The sequence below is a fragment of the Vicugna pacos genome, chromosome 24 (genome assembly GCF_048564905.1).
Source record: "Vicugna pacos chromosome 24, VicPac4, whole genome shotgun sequence".
In the NCBI taxonomy this organism is placed as follows: Eukaryota; Metazoa; Chordata; class Mammalia; order Artiodactyla; family Camelidae; genus Vicugna; species Vicugna pacos.
The window spans coordinates 22,400,359-22,423,124 of NC_133010.1; the positions used below are offsets into that span (position 1 = coordinate 22,400,359).

The following is a 22,766-nucleotide window of genomic DNA, read 5'->3' on the forward strand; positions in this document are numbered from 1 at the left end:
TACTCTCTTGCAAATCACATTCTTTTTTTTCTCCTTTTTTTTTTTTTTTTTTGGAGGTACTGGGGATTGAATCCTGGACCTCATGTAGGCTAAGCATGTGCACTACCACTGAGCTATACCACCCCTCCCACATTCATTTTTGATAATCATAGCTGATTTAAAGCAAAACAAAACAAAAAGTGAAACACTCAGCTCAAACCCACACTTCCCCGTGGTCTTTCCTAATTAATACTCAACTTTCCTAGTTGCCTCAGGCTCTATTTCTTTATCATCACCTAGGTTCACTGTTTTTACTCTACTGTATTCTGTTTACCGAATGTAAGTTTGTATGTGTTAAGTCATTTCACACATGTGTGTTTTGCTTTCCAGTCAATTAAGATGATAAAGAACTGAATCTCTTTTTTTCCGGCTCACATATTGCCTGGTACAGAGTTCCATATGCAGAACTTCCTCAGTATGCTTACTGACGAAACAAATCTTTTGATGCCCACAAAATTCCAAGAACTTAACTTTCCCCCAAAATGTAACATTTTCTTGGACTTAAGTTGAAATACAGTCAATCTTCATTAATCACAGATGCTGTATTTCTGAACCTGCCTGTTCATTAAATTTATTTGTAACTCCAAAAGCAATACTTGCAGCACTTCCTTGGCCTTTGGTGGACTTGAGCAGAGGGGCAAAAAAAGTGACTCACCCAGTAGTGCACCTTCCCAGCGGAGCTCCTGTGAGGCCACTCTCTGCCTCCTTGTTTTAAGTCTCATAAGGTAAACATGTATCCTTTCCATGGAAAATTTAATGCCATGTTTTTGCATTTTTATGCTTTTTGTTGGTGATTTCATTATTTAAAATGGCCCCTAAGCGCAGTGCTGAGGTGCTGTCTTGTGTTCCTAAGCACAGAAGTTACGATATGCCTTGTGGAGACGGTATATATGTTAGATAAGTTTTGTTCAGGCACGAATTATAGCGGTGGTGGCCGTGAGTTCGCTGTTAATGAATCAACAATAGATATTAAATAAGGTGTCCTTAAATGGAAACATACATAAAGTCACTGACTGATTGGTTGACAAAAACATTGTGACCAGAGGCCTCCTAACCCTGTGTTTCCTCTACAGGCAATGGTTCAACTAATTCAGTGTTTGTAGCAACTTAATAGAACATACTACACCAAATAGTGAGCATGGACTGTACTTAAATACTTGAAACATTGTTTAGAACTGCCCTACCTGAAATACCAGAAAGAGTTAATTTGCTCATGAATACCATTCTGAGTGTGGACCAAGATTGTCCTAAAATTTAATCATTTACTTTATAATCATCAAACACATTCTGCCTATTTAAAACATTTTGTTGATTCCAGAACAACCAACTCTCATTCCATAAATAAATGATGAACTACAACATAGTTTGATGTGGCTCATATACATGAAGGCATTATTGCCTGAGCTATTATAGTTCTCTTAGAAACAAATGAAATTCTAAGAGCCTATTTTTATCACTTATTTCTTATGAAGAAAAAAATGTGTTCAAAACCACACCATCAGTGTGACAGCACTGAATTGTTGAATGTATTATGTGGCCCACAGTTAGCTATAGGATGCATTTTTAGATCTAAGAAACAGCTGGAAAAAGTTAAAGGAAATGGAATTGGTTACTAATTTCATCTTTTTTGAGGAAGAAGAACATATTTACTATTGCATGGCCTGATTATCTGAGTTTATTTCTGTAGGGTTATTAATCCCCCCAAAGAGTTCATAGAATTGTCCTAAAATTAATTCGTTTGCAATGCAGAGGATGGAATGTCCTGAACAATCAGCTGAACTCCACATTTTCTCTTGGGGAGCAGGAGAAAGAAAACAGGGCTAGAAGTCAAGAGCCCAACCATCACATTTAAAGTTGTCCTGCCGGAGTCGTGCAAATGTCCACTTCATACCTACTTCTTCATCTTCCTTATTTGGAAAAAAGTGTAGTAGATGGTTAGCCACCCACATCAGTGGCACAACAAAAGGATGACAAAGCTCTGAATCTGACTGCAAATTTGTTACAATGCTGAAGCGGTGAGTAACAAAAATTGTGAATATTTATCCTCCACATACTGCGTGCCAGGCACCGTGCTATGCAGTTCACATGTCGTAACGCCACAAATGCTCCCAAAAGCCCCAGGCAGCATCCCATGTTCAGAGGAAGAAATAGAGGATTGGGAGGCTTTTGACTTGTCCCCGATCATTCTGCTCAGGAGGTGAGGGTACCCAGTTTTGAACTTCGCTAACTCCATTGCCTGAGCTCCCAAACAGTGTTTTTTTTCCTTGTGTAATTTCAGGCATGATTTCAACTTTTCACAGTTTTGAAGTTTTCAAGTGGTGATTTAACATGTATTAAGGCACACACCCCTGATCAATCAATATAGGGAGATTTGCTCCTGGCATCTCTGAAGGAAAATGATTAAAATAATGGCCATAATCTTTCATAGTACTGTCGAATCGATTGATAAATAAGATCTGCCTTGGGTTCAGAAGATACAGAGATTTTGAATCTTTAGCTCTGTATAGCTAATGGGATATTTGCAACTATATAGCTAGGAAAAACTGAAGAGAGCAATTGTTCTTTGTTCTGTTTTGGTCTATTTAAGTAAAGCCTTTGACAGATAGGAAAGTAGCTGTTGCTTGTAAGTTTTGAAGTCTGGGAGCTTACTGAATTCATTCTGAAGGCTCCTTGTCAAATGCTGTGCCTAGGCAAATGGAACTACACAAAATTGTATCAACCAAACCTTAGCCTTCCAAAACAGAGACCAAGCTAGATGGTGCAGCCAGTTAATTTTTCTCAGACATTTCTGTCTCTCCCTACCAAACTGCATTAAAAAAAGGTGGGGGGGGCATCTTATCACTAATTTAAGAATGTGTAAGACATTTTCTTAGGGTGTATTACGTTAGAAATGTTTTGCAATCAAAGTTTATTCAAGATATCTAATCTTTAAGGACTTTCTTTTTCCATCATTAGTCAACAGCACAAAGAAGAAGTTAAGACATCTAAAAGTAAGCCCAGAAATGAGGGGAAAAAATTTGTTTTTGAGTTCTGGAAGGCAAAGATGAGGAATGAGTACGGTGGGACACCCAGGCTAGTCTTATGACTTGACCACATCCTAGATGCAAATCGGTTCATCTTGATCAAATGTGCCCAGATGGCTGGTGGTGGGATGCCGGGAATGAACCCGACCGCTGCCTTTGTAACGATCACCCCTCTCCTCCATCAGGCAGTGGAAGGGGAGGCTGGGTGTGCTAGGCACCCAGCAGGCTCACCTCCTCAGGAGAAGTACACTCCCTCGCCCCCAAGTATAGAGCCTGATGAGATCTTTTCTCATGACCAATAGCAAGGGAGTGGATTTTATGAGGTAGTTCAACTTTGCATTTTTGCTTCAGATAATGACACTGAGCCCCCTAAAGCTGAGTTCCTCTGCCAAGTTTATGATTATCCTCTCTAACCAAAATCTTCTTCCCTTTCTTGTCCCGCCCATGTTTCCGTCAGGATTGAGGAATATCAAGAAAAGGGGGAATCAAAACCGAGCAGGACCCTGCAGGGCTGTGCAGGGTACAAAAGCCCCTCTGTGTTCCCTGTTTCTTCTTTGTAGAGAAAAAGGCTTTAGTCTTCTGGGCCTTCCCTGAGTTCCAAAGAGCAGCCTCAAGCAGTTGCTAATTAGAGAAGTGAGGGAATGCAGAAACAAAGGAAAAGCAGTCAAGTAAGAAAGGCAATGATAGCTCACACAATAGTTGAGCGATAAAACAAAGTCCTAGCTCCTCCCCCGGGGACACAGACGACACTCTGATGCATATCTTTGAGTTGTTCTGACCACTACCCAGGTGGAGGACACCGACCACAAGCCCGTAGACCCCAGACTAGCTGGAACTAGAAGATTGATGATTGAAATTCCCAAAGGCTTCACCCTGTTACCTCACCACCAACCAGTCAGACCAAAGTGCACAAGCTGATCATGCATCCTGTAACCCTCACCCCAAATGTTGCCTTTAAAACCCTTCCCTGAAAGCCAGAGGGGAGTTTGGGTCTTTTGAGCTGGAGCTGCCTGTTCTCCTTGCTTGCTGCCCTGCAGTAAATGCTGTGTACTCCCCTTCACCACAGCCCGGGGTAAGTAGATTGGCTTGGCTGCTCACCGGGGAGAGCACCCAAGTTCCGTTCAGTAAGTTGGTTACACAATCAAGAGTATAAATTACTATGGGGCACTTTTGTTTTAAAAACAGAAGAAAGTCCTTCAGATTGTTATAGGAAAATGACAGTTTTCAAGTGCTTATTTGAGGAAGTTGGCGGTTTATAAAGAACTCACACTTCCAGCATCTGCCAGTTACGTCCACTTCATTGTTTGTGACTGGGACCATTGGACCTGCCCAGTTAGACTGTGTCTTGATGCGCTTCAGCTCTCCCTCCTCAGGAAGTCTGCCTCTGCCCTGCTTCTTCTGCAAGATGCTCCGTTTCCTGAATCTGAAGGGTCTTTTCCTCTGGCTAGAGAAGAGAAAGGTCTTTTGAGATCTTGGCTTCAAGTCTTTTTGAGAGCCAAGAGTCCTTTTCCATCTTCCCAGGGCAGCCCCACACCAGAGACGTGGGGATGTGTCTAGAGAGACACATGGGTCAAATATTGTCTCCCTTATTTGACTGTCCACCAGAACCATTACACCCTTCCTTGCACAGGAATGCCTGGCAGCTCTGTAAACCCAGAGCCCACATCAGTCTTGGCTCACCAAGATTCATTATTGTTGCTCAGTGCCTCCCATGTAAGAGATGCTTAGAATAATATTTAATTACTGATAAATGCCATTTATAGCTGATTCAATATAGTATTGTCATTTCAATGAAAATTTGGTCCTCCAGCTTTCAGACTAGAATACAGCTTCCTGGTATAACTGATTCAATGAAAAAAAATAGATGTGACTTGTCAACTTGGCTCGCTCTCAAGTTTGAGAATTTACTGGTATCAAAGAGAAGTGGTTTGTTAGCTGTCAGTTGTAGACAGACATAACTTGGGTGTTTCCTCCATTTTTCCCCCTTCTGTCCCTCTCCCTCATTTTTGCTTCTTCCTTATGACACTTTAGGGACAAAAATTGCATTAGGATTGGGAGGACTGGGGAAAAGTCCCACAGAAAGATAGAGATTGGGTTACGCAAGACAGCTTTTTATCCCTTTCTGTTACTTTCCCCTCGGTGGCTCTTTTGAAGGCTGGGATGATGTCAGTCCATTATTTGCATGATCTTCCACTTGGAGAGTTCATGGACAATGTCCTTACATGGTATATTTTTCTGCTTTGCTCTTGTGAAGTTTCTACTTAGGGAATTTTATTCTCTTATATTTGCAAATCAAAAGGCCCAACATCATCATCAAAGTGTATGAGAAATAAAATGGACCACTGGCTCCATTTAGGTACATTAGGGACCGTAGCAAAGCTTTACTGTCCACAGTTCATAGCCAGCAGCGTCCTGTTGCTCACAGACATTGCAGTTAATCTATTTAGTCCACAAACAAGCTCACTCTGGTTCATTAGATGCAGCAGGTTAACTGAAGTACATAGCCTTCTCCATACCCCAAGAATACAACACCCTGGTGGGGATTTTATGTAACTTTCTTCTGTGGAGTTGCTTCATCCCAAAAAGAAATCAGTAGAGCTTGATGTAACTCAAAAACAGGCAGAAAATACGCAAGCAAGTGAAAAGGTGGACGTCTACAGTGTCTGAGCTGTTTAGAAGCAAAAGCGATTATTGTGGAGTAAATGCCTTCAACGTTGATAGAAGTTAAGTTCAGAATAGGACATCAGAAGCAGAGGCTGTGAGATTACCTTTCAAAAATTAGTGTAGTGTATGTTAGAGTCTCATGTGCGCTTCAGAAGCTGCTGGGAAGTGGTGGGGCTGTCGCTTCCAGTGTCCCCTGCTGCCCCGCACATTGAGTTGGAAACTGTTAAATGGATGCGGAAGGGAAAGAAAGAGAAGAGGACCCGCGTTCATTTCCCCTAAACTCTCCTAAGTCCAAATGTGGAGCAATGGCCGCGTCTTGCCAGAAAGGGAAATCCGAGTCGGGTCTGATAAAGGACTGATAAAGATGTCCCTCATTCTCCGTAGGAAGCCGGCACCCGGGCACGACGTGAGGACCGCCAGACTCGCTGACTGCGGTCGCTTCCCGAGGGGCCCCGGGAGCGCCTGCTGGAAGGTGGGAGGTGGAGTTGCTTCTGGGAAGAGACCAAAGGAATGAGTAACTGGAAATTCTGTAACAGAGACCCTTCTCCCAAACCCTATAGCCCTTTCACCCCAAACCCCCTGCCGAGAAGCAAGAGGACTGGAGACAGGCGTGGTGGAGGGAGAGTCACGTTTCGGAGAGGGAAGTGAAATAAAGAGGGCGGCACCCGGGGGGACCTGTGCGTCATTGAGGGACCGAGGAGAAGAGCGGGCGCACGGGGTGGAAAAGAAGTGGGAGCGAGAAGCAGGAGGGGGCGGCCGCGGAGCGCGAGTTGGGGCGCCGCGAAGCGCCCGAGCCTCCTGCCTTCTCCGGGCCGCGCCCCGGCCGCCCGCAGCCTCCCGGCGCCCGCTCCGACCCACGCGCTCCGGATCCGGCCGGCGGGGCGTGCCCTCCGCGCGCAGAATGTGGCAGCGGACACGGCCCCGGCCCCGCGCTCCCTGGCGCTGGGCGCTGGCGCTGCTGGCCCTGGGCGGCGCGGGGCTGTGCCACGCCGGCCCGCAGCCCAGGCACCCCGCGCGGCCCAGCGCCAGGAACAAGTAAGTGCGCGGCTCCTCCTCGCCCCCAGGACGGCGAGGTTCCCTCCAAGAACTGTGGGGCCTCCGCCTACCCGTCCCCGAACCGCCGCTGGCCCTGAAGCTGCCCTGCCGAGGCGGTGAGCCGCATCCCGGGTCCCACTCCGGCGGCCGGGGCGGTGCCTCCTCCGCGGTGGCTGCGTGCTCCAGGGCCCGCGCGCGCGGGGCGTCCCGGGCGACCTCGCCTGCGCCTCCAGCAGTGCTGCCTCGGGGCCACGGGGCGCGGGGAGCGGCCCGCAGAGCAGGGCGATCAGGAGACTGCCCCCGGGAATCACTGGGGTCCCTGGGACAGGGGGCTCTTCCTATCTCCTGTCGGGCAAAAGTGTACTCTCTCAAGAGGCGCACCCGCGCACCCTCCGGATGTCTGCTTGTCCAGCCCCCGCCTCCGCGGGGACGACGGGCTCCCCGATTCTCACTTTGTCCCCTCTCCCCTAGCCTCATTGTTCTCCGGGTTTACGCTGTGCGCTTCTCCCTCCCTCCTTCACCCCAGGAATTGGTGCGCCTACATCGTGAACAAGAACGTGAGCTGCTCGGTGCTGGAGGGAAGTGAGAGTTTTATTCAGGCTCAGTACAACTGTGCTTGGAACCAGATGCCCTGTCCGTCCGCGCTCGTGTAAGTCTCGGAGCGGAGGGGAGGGCGGGGAGCGCCCTGGCCTGGGCCGCGGGGGTGGAGGTGGGGTCAGAGCACTGGGCTCCAGCCGCTCAGTAAATCTCTTCCAGCGGGTGAAAACTCAGCCCCTGAAAAGTTTGCGCTCTGAGCGGGGTACCAGGCACGCCGGGGGATCTAAGGAACGTGTGTTGCCTGGAGTGAGCGCCGAGGATGCGCCAGCCTTGGGAGCTTGTGATCACCGGACATAGAAGGGGACGAACAAAGTCCCTACCCCCACTTCTCTCTCTCCCTTTTTCTTTCAATTTTATTACTAACATAAGGCAGCTGGACCTAATTAGATCCATATTGTGTGTTCTGGGGCAAGAGATTCCAAAATGTATACTGCTAAAAACTTTTACGTGTAGAATTAGCTGAGAGGTTTGCTCTAGTCAGTGTTCTGAAACAGCCAAGTTTTTCCCAAATGTCCCCATAAGACTGGCCTCCTCCAGGTGTTGTAGATCTCCAAAGTCCCTAGGAACCACTTGCTTGAAAGTGTGCCATTGCTGTTTTTTTCAAATCAGATTTGGGGGGATTCAGCTAAGTGGTTGTCAGAAGAGAATGGTCCTTAAAGAGCAGGGGAAGAATTAATCCTTTTGCTTATAAAGATTTCACCATCTTATAAAAACAAAGAGGAAGCGAAGCAATAGGGTACAGATTTTGTTATGTGCATCCCACTCATTCAGTTGTCATCTGGCAAGTCTTTGTGTTTTTGTGTAAGTCAGATAGCAGAGGATGAGCTGATGTGAATAAATGGGGAACACGTGTAATGTTTGAAATTAATTGTTTTCCCCGAAGAATAAGTTGTTTGTCTTAGAGCACAGTTGTCTTTACAGCAAAGAATAGCCAGTAGGCGGATCTGTCTCTGGCAGTTCAAGGGGACAGCCTGAAGCTCGTGCTCCAGGAAGCCTTATTCCAGAAGGCAGTAAATGAGCCTTCAGGCATGGGAGGTGGAAGTGCTCCCGGGATCATTGCACATGGACTGCGGTGGGAAAGGATAATTCCTGTTAGGCAAAGCTCAACAAATGAAACCTCCAAAACCAAAGCAAACAGAAACTTAAAAGAGATCCCCTACTTGCTATACACAGAGAATCAGATTGAAATGAATTGCTGGCTGTCACATTGAGCTGGGTGAGCCATCAGAGGGTACAGTACTGTCGTACTGCCTGTGTCTCTGGTTGGAACGGGCATTTAACACAGAATTTCGCAGGTGTTTCTGATGAGTCTGAGTAGCTGCTCTCAGTTCACAGGTGTTGTCAGGTTTTCATTATTTGATCCTTAGAAGCTGAGACCCGTGGAAATAAAGGTTCTTGGGAAACAGCCTGGGCTGCTTTCTGGGTGGCATAGGGGTTGCCGGGAGGCCCGGGGCTTGCCGGGAGGCCATGCCAGGTGGGAAGCAGGCAGAGATGCTTGAGTGAAGAATACAGTTTAGCTGCTGGTGACAGTGAGAATGTTGGAGTGGCAGGTATGAGCCAGCGAGGACTTGACCCAGTGGGAACAGAGCTGAGTCGTTGGAGGTGGTGGAGGGAACAGAGGAAGAGAAACCAGGCAAGGAGAGAGAGAAAAGCCAAAACTTTGGAGGAGGAAATGCCATTTTCGGTTCTTCCCCACTCACTGTCCGCCCCCCACCCCCCGCCCCGAGGGTAGGAGAAGCCTGGGAGGCTGAGGGGTCTAGGAAGGCAGGGGTTTTAGGTAGCAGGGAAATTTGCTTATGCAGAAAGACACAATCCCAGGCCAGCGGGTTGGGGGAAGGGGTTACAGGTGTGGTAATTTGTCTGAGATTAAGGGCGCAGGTCGCGAGGAAACTCCTTTACCCAGGAATCAAATGTGTTTCAAAGGTTTTAGTAGGGGGTTGATAGTAGCCAAGTAGGTGAAGAATTACTTAGAAAAGTCTGCATGTTTTAGGACAGAAGTGAAGAAGCCAGGGAGAGTTGCTCTGAGACTGGGGAAACTCGGCAGGGAAACAAGGGGTTTGGTGGGGAAGCCGTGCAGAGGAGAGAATTTATGTGCTGGACGAGCCATTGGGCGCTCAGCCTCCCCGGGCTGTGGGGACCCAGCCCGTGGGCACTTCCAGAAGGGTCAGACGATGCTCCGTTGGCACAGATTAAGAGAGTCAGATTCCAGGTTGTGAATTTGGGTATGGTTATGTGAAACTAGGAGCCGAGAGGGTTTTTGTCTGATACGTGGACGTTTGAAGTAATCACTTTCCTGAAGCTGTGAAGAAACTTCTGGGCAACTAGGCGCTGTGTTAGGGCTGTTCATTCCATATATTAGTTTAATTCTTGCAACAACCCTTCAAGATGAAGACCACTGTCCCCATTTTACCAGTGAAGAAACAAGGCAGGGAGTTTCTGTCCTTTCCTGTGGTCACATGACAGGTAAGTGACTGAGCTGCCTCTGTCCCAGTAGCCATAGGGAGCATGTGTATTTGTGTGTTGGAGAGTGTGCCTTTAGTAGCTTACACACTTCTCAACCACCAGGAACATTTCCACCATCTTTTGTGGGGGCAGTTCCCACAGAAAAGTGAGTGAAAGTTGGTCCGCGTGCTTTAGTCCCCTTTGCTCCAATACACTGTACTGCATCATTTTCCACACTGTCCACTATGCTGTACAGTTTGTTTCTTATTTTATTAAAACACTGGCCAATTTGATTTGCTTTTTTGGGGTTGTTAGGCAGGTTGTTGAAAGGGTGATTGATACGAGGGAAGCCGGAGGGGTGGACTCTAAGCACTTCAGAAAAGCCTCACCTGTGTCCCTGAGCGCAGCCGCCACTCTGAAACTTGGCACCAGGGGATGGAGTTGAACGTGTGCTCCTGGAAAAACAATTCAAAGCTTGCGTCCTAGTGCTTGTGAGGTAGTAATATCATTCTTGTGTACAAAGAATTCTTAATTCCTATGCAGATTTTTCTGTCACTGGGAACTTAAGAGTAGGGATCTCTGGACGGGAGGATATAGCTCATTGGTAGAGCACATGCTTAGCATGCACGAGGTCCTGGGTTCAATCTCCAATATCTCCATTAATAAACTAAACAAATAAACCAACAAACAAACCTATTTATCCCCTCCCCCCAAAAAGAAAAAAGTTAGGGATCACTGTCGGTCTCTATGTCTCTGTCTCTCTTGCACAGGCACTGAATGTGAGGTGGGGTCTGGATCCCTGAGGCACAGGATTGCCTCAACAGACCCTGATTTGTCTGAGGAGGAGAGGGAATTATCTGGTGGAGGTGAGGAGGGAGGGGCAGCTATTTTTAGAATCTAAAGTAGCATAAAGTGGGATGGTAGTGATTTACCATTTACTCCTAATTCTTGAAATGGGGCTAAGGATTTTTTCCCCCTCTGAGATCATTGTTTACCTTTATACTTCTGTATTAAGAAAGGCAGATCTCTTTTAAAATTTCATTGCATTGAGTTTTTCCAACTAATCGTAAAAACCACTGGCAGTTCAGCCCATTTGGTAGACTCACCGTCACGCTGCCACCCACGTGGCACTGAGGATGGTTCCGGCGGATCCCCACCTAAGTCTGGGTCTCTGGAGCAGCACCTAAGCATGGAGAGGGTCTGTCTGGGTCGTGGGCTGGTTTAGGGGCCATTTCAGGAGGCGTGGGAATGTGAAAGACTGAGAATTCTTTCTATGGGTGGGTGTTGGGCAGATCGACTTTCTCAGAAGGCTTAACCCAGTGTCCAGGGCTGATCTGGTGAGACCCTCTCCCTGGAGAGCATCCCTAGCTTCATCGTCCTTATAGCAACCCTGGTGCCTTATCCCCATTTTCCAGGAGGGCATGTAGTCAGGAAGTAGCAGAGCCTGGACCCAATCCAGGCTGTTATTTCTAAGCATTAGGCTCTTCCCACTCCACACCCTGCACCCCCCTCCCCACCTGCTGTCTAAACCCACACCCTGTGAGGAGCGCCTGAGGGTGTGCATACGTGGAGCTGCAACACTGGTACCCCTGGTGTGATGGGAGGGAGGAAGTGAGCGCCTGAGCTCTCCCAGAGCCCCCCACCCACTATGGGTTGGCCGTGCTTGGGTGCACTGCTGGCGGAAAACAGCACTGTCTTTCTTTTCCTTGCTGGCCTAGGCATTGTTCCTTTCATGCACCATTCATGCCTCATGCAGTAATTCCATATCGTTCCATCACCTCCCACTCGGCTGGCTCCAGCTGACTGCTGTTAGTATTTGAGGCGTTTGGGGGCGTCCAGGGTGCAGAGCAGCTGCCTCGTTGGTGAGGACGTAGAGGAGCCCAGATGTTGGGCAGGATTATCCCCTATAGTTGCTTCCCTCTGATACCACAAACTGACGGGAGTTTATCAGCATCTGCCCAATCCGGCCCCAACCCCCTTCTTGGGTGTGTAGTATCTTGGTGGAATTTTTCCTATGAGCTCTTTAAAAAAAAAAAAAATCTCATCAGTCAGAGAAGGGAGCTGGGTGGGGCCAACTCGAGGGGCCTGTGCTGCTGTGATAACACAGACCAAGAATTTGCAAATTTGCAGCAGGTGTGAGTCCTAAGTGCTGCGTTTCCAGAACTCCTCTAATCCTTAGCTTGTAGGGGAGCAGATGGTCATTCCATTGGAAGAACCGTTTTCTATTAGGGAGCAACCTTAGCCAGGAAAAGCTTTTGAAAAAAAAAAAACCCAAAAAACAAAAACCTTGAGACTGGCGGAAAAAATGAGGGCTTACATCTTCTAGACTCAATTCTCCTTTTTTTTTTTTTTTAACATCTCCAGGAACAGAATTCCTTTCAATTCAAAATATGCCTTTTGTGTATAGGGCTTGGGAGGAATGTTTACTCCTTCAGCCTTTTAACCAACATCCTGTGATCCATCGGCTGTGGTGAGCCTTGCTCCTTGGTACCGGAGACCCTGAATCAAGCATAGGGAGCTCCTGCTCGGGGCGCATCCCGCTCATCCCCTCCTGGGGTCTCCCGTCCCCTGGGGCTGTGTCTCGTGCCAGTTTCTGGGACTCCTCAGACCCTCCTTTCAAGCTGCTTTGTTCTTCTGCGCTTTTCCAAGGTTCCCAGTAGATAAGATGCTGTGCTTGGAGAGCCCTTCCATGCTTCCAGCCAGAACACTTTCACAGTGGTTATTTTATTTTATTCTCATCACCAGTTCGGCCAGGAGATTAGGTAGGGCAGAGACAGGGGTCTTGGAAACAGAACTTTATGCTTATAAGCTACACTTTATACCTTTCTTATCTTGGAGAAAAATGAATAGGATTCAAATAGTGGTTATGGCCTTAAGAAAAACGTTGCTTCTTGTGAAACCTCATTTGACTCCCATTAGCTGGTCTTCCTGTACGGATCTGTGATTCCATCATGTCGGCACTTGGTAAATGAATTAAATTTCTGAGATGGAAAAGGGAGGTGGTAGGGGGAAGGTAAATGGGGGAGCATCCCTTGAGGTTGTCCCTCGAGGCTGGCTGGTGTGGCCAACACATTCTAGAAGAGGGAATAGAAAATGCGGCTCCTGGCCTGAGCTATACCACCGCCGAGCTGTGTGACTTCAGGCTAGTCGCTCAACCTCTCAGGTGAGGTACTCAGCCGACAGAGCTTTTAAAACGCCCTCTCACGCTCAAGGAGGGTATGCTTAGCAGTGTCTAATGAATACGCCTTGTTCTCATGGTTGGTTTGGAGTTGTTGCCTCTCAGGTGATCTCATTTTTGAAGGCTTGAATTTCCTGACATGCTAGAGAAAGGCTGAGGTGCTAAAGAATTAAATAAATCTGTTCAGTGCCCTAAGATAATTAAGAAAACGAGATGACTGAAATCAACTTTCTAACAGGAAGTTAAACCCTTAGAGGTTGTGAAGCACGTTAAGTTGGTTGGTTTAGAGTAAGTCCGGATGCCCCGGCCTTCCCTGCTGGTTCCGCGGGTGTTGGGTGCCCGCGGTGAGTCAAGAGAGAAGTCATCTGGTCGTTCTGGGTGCCTGTGCTGGGCCCCAGGCCGTCTTTCATCCAGCCAAGAACGCTCTGTTTTAATTCTTTGCTCTTCGGGAGAAAAAAAAAAAATCCCTTTTCTCATGTTGGGAATATTAAGATGTTACTCTTATGTACTGACTGTGAATAGTGAGGTAGGTACTGCCTATAACAGTTACCTGGTGTTTTACAAACTTGTTTTTTAAAACCTAAAGCTGACAGACTGCCAGTTTTCAGATTACTTTCAGGCTGTCACCCAAATGTTCTGACTTATTGCCGGCTACATGACTGTTGCAGTGTTCAGAATTAACTGCTTCCATGCTTGATGAGGCAGTTTTGTGGGCTTGATAAAATGATCTGAGCGTGACTTTGCCTAACCAGTGCTTTTCCTGGGAGGATCAAGAGAGGAACATAGTAGTTTCCAGTATGACAGAGGTTCACAGTGGAGGAAAGATAATGACATGATTAAAGCGAAGCTCGCCAATAACTTTTCCGCTTTCCTTCCTGTTTTAAAGCAGTGATGAGTCCTGAAAAAAAGTAGGGAGGGTTCAAACTAACCAAATTCCTGGTTTGAAAAGCTGTGGAAGCAAACTTTCCTGGGTGTGTCAGGATCCAGCTGCTCTTTTTTTTTTCCCACCTAAAAAAAATACTTAGAAGATCAAGGAATACGCCTAAAAATTATTCTTTGCAGCATCAGCCTTTCAGGATGGTGTATTTTGCTAAGCATTTAGTTAAAAGAAGTTTGAGACAAAGAGTCTGGGTAAAGCCTTCTCAAGCTGGTCATTTTGTTGAAAGGGAATTTTCCGGGAGACTTCTCAGCTTTTCCCCAGCTTCTCCCAGCTTCATACACATTTGTGATTGTCCAGGGCCTGCCGAATGTATGGGCTTAGTTAGGTTATCTTTTCCGGAGATTTGCTCAAAGGATCTAGATTCTTTTCTAATCCATCGTGGTGAACATGCCACTTGTTTTCTGCTAACTGAAGCTTTTCCATGTATCTTGAAAGTGGAGCCCGAAAGCTGTGGTGGCGATTGCAACAGAGCTGAGGGCGGGGGCGGGTTTCACAATCCAGCCCTTCACGAGTGAGCTTTTCACCAGGAAAGTGATTCTCTGGCTCTTGTTGGTTTCCACCCTGAGAGCTCTCACATGCTGGTGGAATGACGGCCGTGGGCAGGGAGGCATTGCAAGCCTTTCTGGATATTTTGAACACTCCAGAATCTCGAAGCCAGCCTGCTGTCCTGACGGTGCCCAGGCCTGGTTTGGACATCAGATGGCCCACCTTGGAGATGCCCCATCTTCCATCTGCTGGGGCAGCAGCAACTTTTCCAGGACAAGGAGGCAGAATCACGGCTCCATCATGTTAAATGATGTGCCGTTCCCTTTCCAGCACGTTGCATCATCTTCTGGCCCCTCTCAGGGTATTTGGGAGTTGCTCTGTTGCATCGTGGTATAACCAGTGAGCGAGATAGAGCACAGATTCGCCGCGCAGCAGCCGTGCAATAGGGAGGGAAGGCAGAAATGCCATTCACAGCTCGTTTCCTGAAGCAACTAGCAAGGCATCCCCTAAACACTCCTTGGCAGAATCGTCACTGGGAAATAATAATCCCAAAGAGGAGCCGCTCTTTGCCATATTTTCAGAATGCTCGTTTATGTCTTTGATGTTTTGTGTCATTTTATACAAAATGGCAATTTGAAGGCAGCTATAAAAAAAAATTCCATTTTGACTACCGTCCTTAATCACTAGTCCATGTCTTTAAAAGTTCAAAAACAAATACTAGGCATGAGTTCCCAGCAGATAAGACAATTTGTTGTGTGTCTGAACAGTAACCCAATACATTAAAAAAAAAGAGTTAAATCCTCATTTTAAAACTCTGAAAAGGACTTAATAATGCTGGTTTTTGTTTTTACTTAGATATATAATCGGTTAGTCAAGACTATTTAGCACTTTGCTTTCACAATTCTGATGAGATTTAAAAATACCTGAATGCATAAACACATTTATTATATATAAAGTGTTATATATAAAGTATATGTATATTAGGTACAAACATCTATATATGAAGCAGCTATATTGAGGTGTAATTTCCATAAACTGTACAAAGGGAGAGGGTATAGCTCAGTGGTAGAGCACATGCTTAGCATGCACAAGGTCCTGGGTTCAATCCCCAGTATCCCCTCTAAAAATAAATAAACCTAATTACTTCCCCCCTAAAAAAACAACAAAAAAACTTACACATAAACTGTACGTATTTGAAGTTGTATAATTTAACACGTGTATTTCCCCATGAAACCAACATGACAATCAGGACATGGAACGGTCTGCGTCACCCCCGAGTCCCCTCCCATCCCTTGTAACCCTCCTTCCAGCCCCTCCCCCCCACACCCCCTCCCCAAACAACTGCTGACGTATTTTTCCATCGCTGCAGATGAGTTTGTGTTTTCTAGAGATTTAGGTAAATAGAATCGTACCGAATGGAGTCTTATGTTAGGATTTTGACTCAGCACTGCTGTTGTGTGGTGTGTCCACATTGCAGGGTGGGTCAGCAGTTGCCTCCTGTTCCTTGTCGAGGAGTACCCATGTGCTGGTGCACCGCCATCTGTGGATAGTTGTGTTGCAAAGGGCACGTGTGGTGAAGCACAGTGTGGAACTCATTTATATTGATAGTAAGGATACTTCTCTGATTTTTTTCAAGGACCATTTGGGACGATACATACGTAACAGATGGGTGAAACCGTAACAGTGGAGTGAAAGAAACACACCTCACATTCAGCCCCGGGGAAGATGGACGGGCATAGGCCATTCTGAATCAGCAGAATGCTCAGTGGGGTTACTAGGCTTATTTTTTGAAGACTCTTGGTTACTTGGTTTCATTAAATATTTTTGTGCACAGCCTATGTCTGGCCCAGGACCAGGTCCCAGGGGCACACAGCAAGGAACCCAACCTCTCTTGCCCTCCAGAAGTTCACGGCCAGTAGGTGCAGTGAGACATAAACAGAAGTAATTACAAAGTGAAAAGTAGGCATGAGAATTGCGTGGAGAGGAGCACAGACAGCTGAGATGTTCAGAGGCGGAGGAAGTTCAGCCAGGAGGAATCTGAGAACCTGTTTGCAGGTGGTGACTTCCTGGCAGGCAGGAAGTTTCCAGTTGAAAATACATGCAGATGTGAGGGGGCGTCCACATAGGCCGAGACAGAACTGAGCAAGGGCCTGGAAGAGGGCAGGGAGGGCCCCCAGGGAGGAGTAAATCGTGGGGTCCGCAGGGCTGGGCCCTCTGACGGCTGAGGGCGGGGCCTGTTCCCGCCTCTCCCTGTGGCTGGTAGATGGTCATCTTCCTGGGTCTCCACATTGCCCTCCCTCCGTGTGTGTCTCTGTCCAAATCCCACTGTTCACAAGGACACCAGTCGTATGGGGTTAGGGCCCAACTTGATGATGTCATTTTACCTTGATTACTTCTGTAAAGACCGACCTCCAAATAGGGTCATTCTGACATCCTGGGATTTGGACTCCAAAATATATCTTTGGGGCAACAGAGGTTCAACCCATAGCTCCAGGGCTGAGAGTTTGGGCTTTATCATTTAAGCAAAGGGTGGGGGTCATGGAAGGCTTTAGACCAGGACAGCATCTGAGCTACCCAGAGTTCATCTGTTTGAGAGAGGAAAGGACAGGTAGGGTTGAGGGCAGCGGGGGGCCCTGTCGGGAGCCTGGCCACGGTCCGTGGCTCAGCTGAGGCAGGTGTGGTTGGAACAGCAGGTCTGGCCATGGAGTGGAGGAGCAGTGACTGAGATGGCATGGCCAGGGGACCTCTTCTCTGTGCTTTGAGCATCGTAGCTCCTCAGGGGTCTGGGGTGAAGAGCCGTCCCTGAGCATCTGTTAGTCTGTTGTCAGTGGTGTGGATAAGAGACTGTACCTCGTGAAGGAAGGTGAATCCCTGGGCTGTCGTTCGGAAGTCATGGCCAGAGTGCCTTTATCCACAGGATACTCAGGACCTCATTACTTACCACCTTTGAGAATCAGGAATCAACTCCAGTCCTTCATACAGGCAATTGAGTCTGTTATTCTAGAAGGAGCTCGTAATTTTAGTCTCACTGCAAATTTTTGCCTCATGGTAAATATATACGATTATATACGTGCTGTCCAATACAGCTGGTCTTTGGCTGAGTTGGCTCCAGCAGGGGGACTGTTGTATGGATAACAGAATTAGGCAGGCTCTCTGTAAGTATGCTTGTTCACATTAGATACTGCTGGCTCAAGGAAGGCCATTGCGGGGTGCCTGGGGCCCACCTGGTAGGCACCCAAAGGACGTTCACTGAGTGAATGGATGGATGAAAGACAGAGCGAATGGCTTATTATTATTTTTTAAATCAAGACTGTTTTCGGAGCAGTTGAAGGTTCACAGCAAAACTGGGGGGAAGATACAGAGATGTGCCGTGTTCCCCGACCCCACTATCAGTGTCCCCACCAGAGTGGTTCATTTATTACAGCCGACGAAGCCACCCTGACACGTCGTCACACAAATCCAGAGTCTACACCAGGGCCCGTTCTTGGGAGGCAGAGATTTCAGCCTGTCTTTCTTCCCGTTTTCAAGAATCACGTGTACTGGTTTGGTTTTCAGGTTTCTGGCACGGAGACCGTTAGTTTGAACAAGTGTCCCTGGCTTGTGTTTCTAGAATGGGAATCGTGGCAGATGTAGATAGTCTTTGAAAATGATTGTTAATGAAAATGCAGTGGCTTGAGCTAAAATGAGGGCTTGTGATGTGATAGATTTCAGTTAAATCAACCAAAGTAATGACGTACCTTGTAATTTAGATTCTTGAACTGGTCATCTCAGTGTAACCTTTAGAAGTCTGTGCCAACTGTGTGAGGTCTCTTGACTCCCTGTGTGAAGTATGATGCAGCTTTGATTTGGGGAGGGGTCATGCTCCACAGCTCTAGAGCATGATTTGGTGTAACTGGGAGGATACAGCGACCAAAGATACAACTGCATTTTGAGGCAATTAAATAATGAAAATACAGGGAATTATTTTAAAGATGATTTTTGTGACTTCTATGAAAATACCACACGTGCTTGTGTATTTTATTTGCAAAAAGTATTTGAGGTAAGTTGTAGTGAAGTCTTTGGGCGGTGGGCCAGCTCAGGTCCCCAGTCACTAGGAGGATGAGAACCACTACTCAAACCACAGATCTTAATTGCTTTATTTAAATACACAAAACAAAATAATGCGATCTGTCATTTTTTCCCTCAAGAAATGATTTTAAAGAGGCGAAAAGCAAACCACATCTGTTTTAAACTTATTCACAAATGTTAGCTGGGCCCCTCTTCACCTCAGGTTCTGTATATTTATCTCACTCCCCACTCCGTTTACGAGAACTGAGGATGCCCAGAGGTTCCCCTCTAGACGGGGATGGTCCCCGAGCCCCGTTGTCCAGCAGCCCTTGTGTCCCTGGTTCCGTGGTGGTTTCCTCAGAACCACAAGGATTTGGCCAAGGTATGGAACACCATACCCTCACATTCCTTAAGAAAAATCCAGTTCCTCAAGCCTGTGTGAACTCGAGGGTTCAGGGAAGACTGTAGCAACCCTAAAAATCCATCGGCCACCCCACATCTTCTTGGAGAAAAGTTCCTCATTTCTTCATTCTCAACGGCCTCCATCACCCCTTCCTACGTAAAAGCAAATAAGCATAATTCTTCTTTTTATCTTGCCTCCCACCCTCTGCTTGTCTACACCTTCCGGCCCAGAGGTGGGCGAGGTGGTGGCAGTGTCTTCTGAAAAAGAACCATGTGCCTTCTAAGCAGAGTGCAGGTGAATGAAAATATCTCCACTTCATTGTGTTAAGTGTGGATTTAAAAAACAGAAAGTAATTCTGGGTTGGCCTGGACAATGTGAGAAATATAAGACTAGGTTATAATACGTTGGTTCTTTCCCCCACTAATGTGGTCATAAATTAGAAAAGAAATAAGGGTTCCTGTGTTTTCAGTTCCCAGATTTTTTTTTTAACGGAGGGTGAATGAGCCCAAAGGAAGAAAATCTTTTTTAATATCTGCAGAGAAACTCCTACCGTCTGAGGATTTTCTAAGCTTTTAAGTGGCTTCCACCAAGTTCCAGGTGAGGCCTGTGTAAGAGCTTGCCGCCAGCATGGTCTTCATCTAAAGGTCCAAAATTGATTGTGGTTGGGATATCACAGCCAGTTCCCTTTTTGTATGGAAAAGCAATACAGTCATCCCTCGGGATCCATAGGGGATTGGTTCCAGGACCTCCCACGGATACCAAAATCCACAGATGCTCAAGTCCCTTATATAAAATGGCATAGCATTTGCCTGTAACCTACACACACCCTCCTGTATACTTTAAATCATCTCTAGATTACATATAAACCTATTACAATGTAAATGCTATATAAATATGTAGTTGCTAGGTGTGAGACAAATTCATTTTGCTTTTTGGAAATTTCTGGATATTCTTCCCCCATGAATATTTTCAATCCGCGATTGGCTGAACCCGCAGATGCGGATCCGCGTATCTGGGGGCGAAGGGCTGGCTGCACTGAGAACGCTGCGGGGGCAGCTGCACATTGTGGGATGGCTGGAGGATCCAGAAGTGGAGAGGGAAGAGAGAGCACAGAGTGACTGGAACCTTAAGAGGGAAGACCGATGTTGCAAACCTAGTCAGGGGACATACAGGAAAAGGGCTTTCGAAATAAGCGTGACTTTTGTAGGAGAAATTGAGGAAATCATCAAAATAGAGTTTTTCGGTGGCTCTGAGAGGAAAGGTTTGGATACGCAAACAACAGGAAGTCACACTTGTGGTAAACTTCACACGAAAGGCAGAGGCGGGCAGATGTTCTGGGGACCACACAGTGGGAACACCGAGGATGGGGGCGTCTGGGAGCATTCGGGCGGAGGGTGCTCCCTGATTCTGACTCTGGGAATGAGGAAACGTGATGTGAGTTTGAGAAATGGAATCACATGGAATTTAGTTGGGGAAAGCAGCCCGCAGCAGCAATGGCCTGTCCCCAAAAGAATTCTTTAGGGGAATGTGGGCCTTTGTTAGTGTTGGATTATTTGGCTCTCCAGAAAGCCAAGGCGGTTACTGGGGCCCTGGGAGACCCCCACACTGGCTGGCCCTCCTCCCCTCTGTGGACTCGGGTTCTGTCATGTATTTCCCAGAGTGAGGAAGTTAAATCTAAGAATGTGGAGTCATTGGAACGGGTGCATGAGCTGTATTTCATGCTGCTGGACGCGCCTTGCTCTTGGAGATGATGTCATTTTTAGCAATGTGAGATTGTTCCGAGGGAAGGTACTGGCTCTTACAGTAAATCTGAAATTGACTTCATTGTCTGTTGCAGCCGAGTTGGGCCTCAACCTCGCAGCTGACCCACTGTGCTTTCCTTTAGTCACCGTTCTTCAGAACTGCAGAATTTTCTTTCTGTCCTCAGGGCTAAGGAGAGTGATAAATTGTGGGGAAAACTTGTACTTACTGTACTGTATGATCAGAGCAAATGACTGAGAAGTAAAGAGGATTTTAGGTTTTGGAATCTAACTTGCCACTCCAAGTACATAGGGAAATTAATTCAAGAGGAAACGGGAAAATAAGCAGCTGATTGCGATTTCTCCAGCAAGTGTCTCCTTTGTGCTGGGAAACAGTCTCCTCGACGTCCGCTTTCATTTTGAACACGTTGCTTTGGTCTAGGATCTGTTAGTTTAAGAAATACATAAAGCTGTGTTGTAATCTGAGTGTGATCAGGGCTCATCAGTCTGACTCTGAGATTCATTAGATGCATTTTGTAATTCAGAAATGTATTTGGCCAGGTCTTCTGGCTTCTAAAACTTCTGTGGATCGTCCTAAGAAGTCAAGTAAAATATTTTAATTTTTATTTCCTTCAGTGTTACTAATTTCTCCATGCAGAGATCTAATTAAAAATGTGTAACGTAGCAGAAGATAAAGTGAAAACTCTGACTTGTGTATGTGATGTGCTTTAACCCGGAAGAAGGCCCTCTGATCCCTTCACTTTCTCTTGTGTGGGGAGACCTTTTCAGAAGGTGGGAAGTCAGTACTGAAAGGGACCTTGGGGGTCAGAGCCACCTCTTCAGATCGTCTATAGATGCACATGGTTTCAAATGGCCAGTTTTTTATTGTCAGCCAGACAGAGTGGATTCACATGGGGAGTGTCTCTTCTGCTGGCGCAGAACCGCTCTTCCTTCACATAGTTCTGGAATCCCTTCCAGTTTCAAACTTTATAGCCTCTACTGCCTGACTATAGTATTTACTTTTTGGCACAGTGTTACTTCAATAAAAAGCTCACTTATTTATTCATTGACTGATAGAAAAACAACCAAAAAAGGAAGAGAAAATCCATATGTCATAGGCAGTTCCCAGAGAAATCAGTCCACTGTCTTGGCAATTTCTGAATTAGAACACTGAGACCAAACTGTGTACAAGTGAGTTACTGTGTAAAAATGGAATTGTGATGCATGCTACAATACAGATGAACCTGAGATGAGGGGGTGGGGAACATACCGCCTCAAAACATGCCACGTTGCCTGTTGATTGTTTTGAGTTGAAGGCCACAGAGAAACTGCAGAGACAAGACCTTTCTGCCCTCCCCACGTATGTCTACAAGCAGGCTCTGAGTTTCCTGCCTCTCCTGTACCAGGATGAGGGGAGTGACCCTTATCACCGGAGGCAGAGAGCCAGCACCGAGAGGAGTCTGCAAAAACAGACCTTCCTAGAATAGCCCCTACTGTCCTTTAGGTTCCCCTGTATATTCCCTAACCATCGCCCCACAATTTGTTGCCCCTAGAAGCCCAGACACCCTCTCCTTTGGTCACTTTTCCCCCTTTATCACTCTGTTAAAATGGTACGTGAGCCTCTGAGTCTAACTGCTTCCTTGAGTTTTCACTTCTTTTCTGTGAAGCCCCCATGCGCATAAAAATCTTAACATCAACAAAATGTGTATGTCTTTTCTCCTGTTAATCTGTCTTTTGTCAGTTTAATTCACAGGCCCCAGGAACAATCTAAGAGGGTAGAGGAAAAGTTTTTCCCTCTCCTTCAAGGACATTATGCTAATGAAATAAGCCAGTTACAAAAGGGCTAATGCTGTATGTACTACATGATTCTCCTTATGTGAGGTACTTACAGATGTCAAATTCATAGACAGAAAGTAGAATGAAGGGAGCCTGGGACTGAGAGGAGACGGGGGATGGGTTAGTGTTTAATATGGGTGCAGAGTTTTAGTCTGGGATGATGAAAAAGTTACGCAGGGGGCTGGTGGTGATGTTTCCACAACACTGTGAATGTGCTTGATGCTGTCATACTGCTGAAAATGGTTAAGGTGGTAAACTTTGTGTAATGTGTCTTTTACCACAGTTTTAAAAAAAAAGAATTGCTGTGGCTGGAGTGAACTGCTCGATGGGAAACTTG

At 46.6% G+C, this 22,766-nt stretch overlaps 1 protein-coding gene across 1 annotated transcript in view; it reads left to right on the forward strand.

The window, feature by feature from the left end:
* The first annotated feature begins 6,309 nt into the window (after window positions 1-6,309).
* EMILIN2 (elastin microfibril interfacer 2) overlaps window positions 6,310-22,766 on the forward strand; it is a 46,576-nt gene continuing 30,119 nt past the window's right edge. Inside the window, exons 1-2 of the mRNA XM_072949162.1 lie at window positions 6,310-6,761; window positions 7,288-7,410. Coding sequence (XP_072805263.1) covers window positions 6,628-6,761; window positions 7,288-7,410 — 257 coding nt within the window. The 5' untranslated portion in view covers window positions 6,310-6,627. The remainder of the gene's footprint in view (window positions 6,762-7,287; window positions 7,411-22,766) is intronic.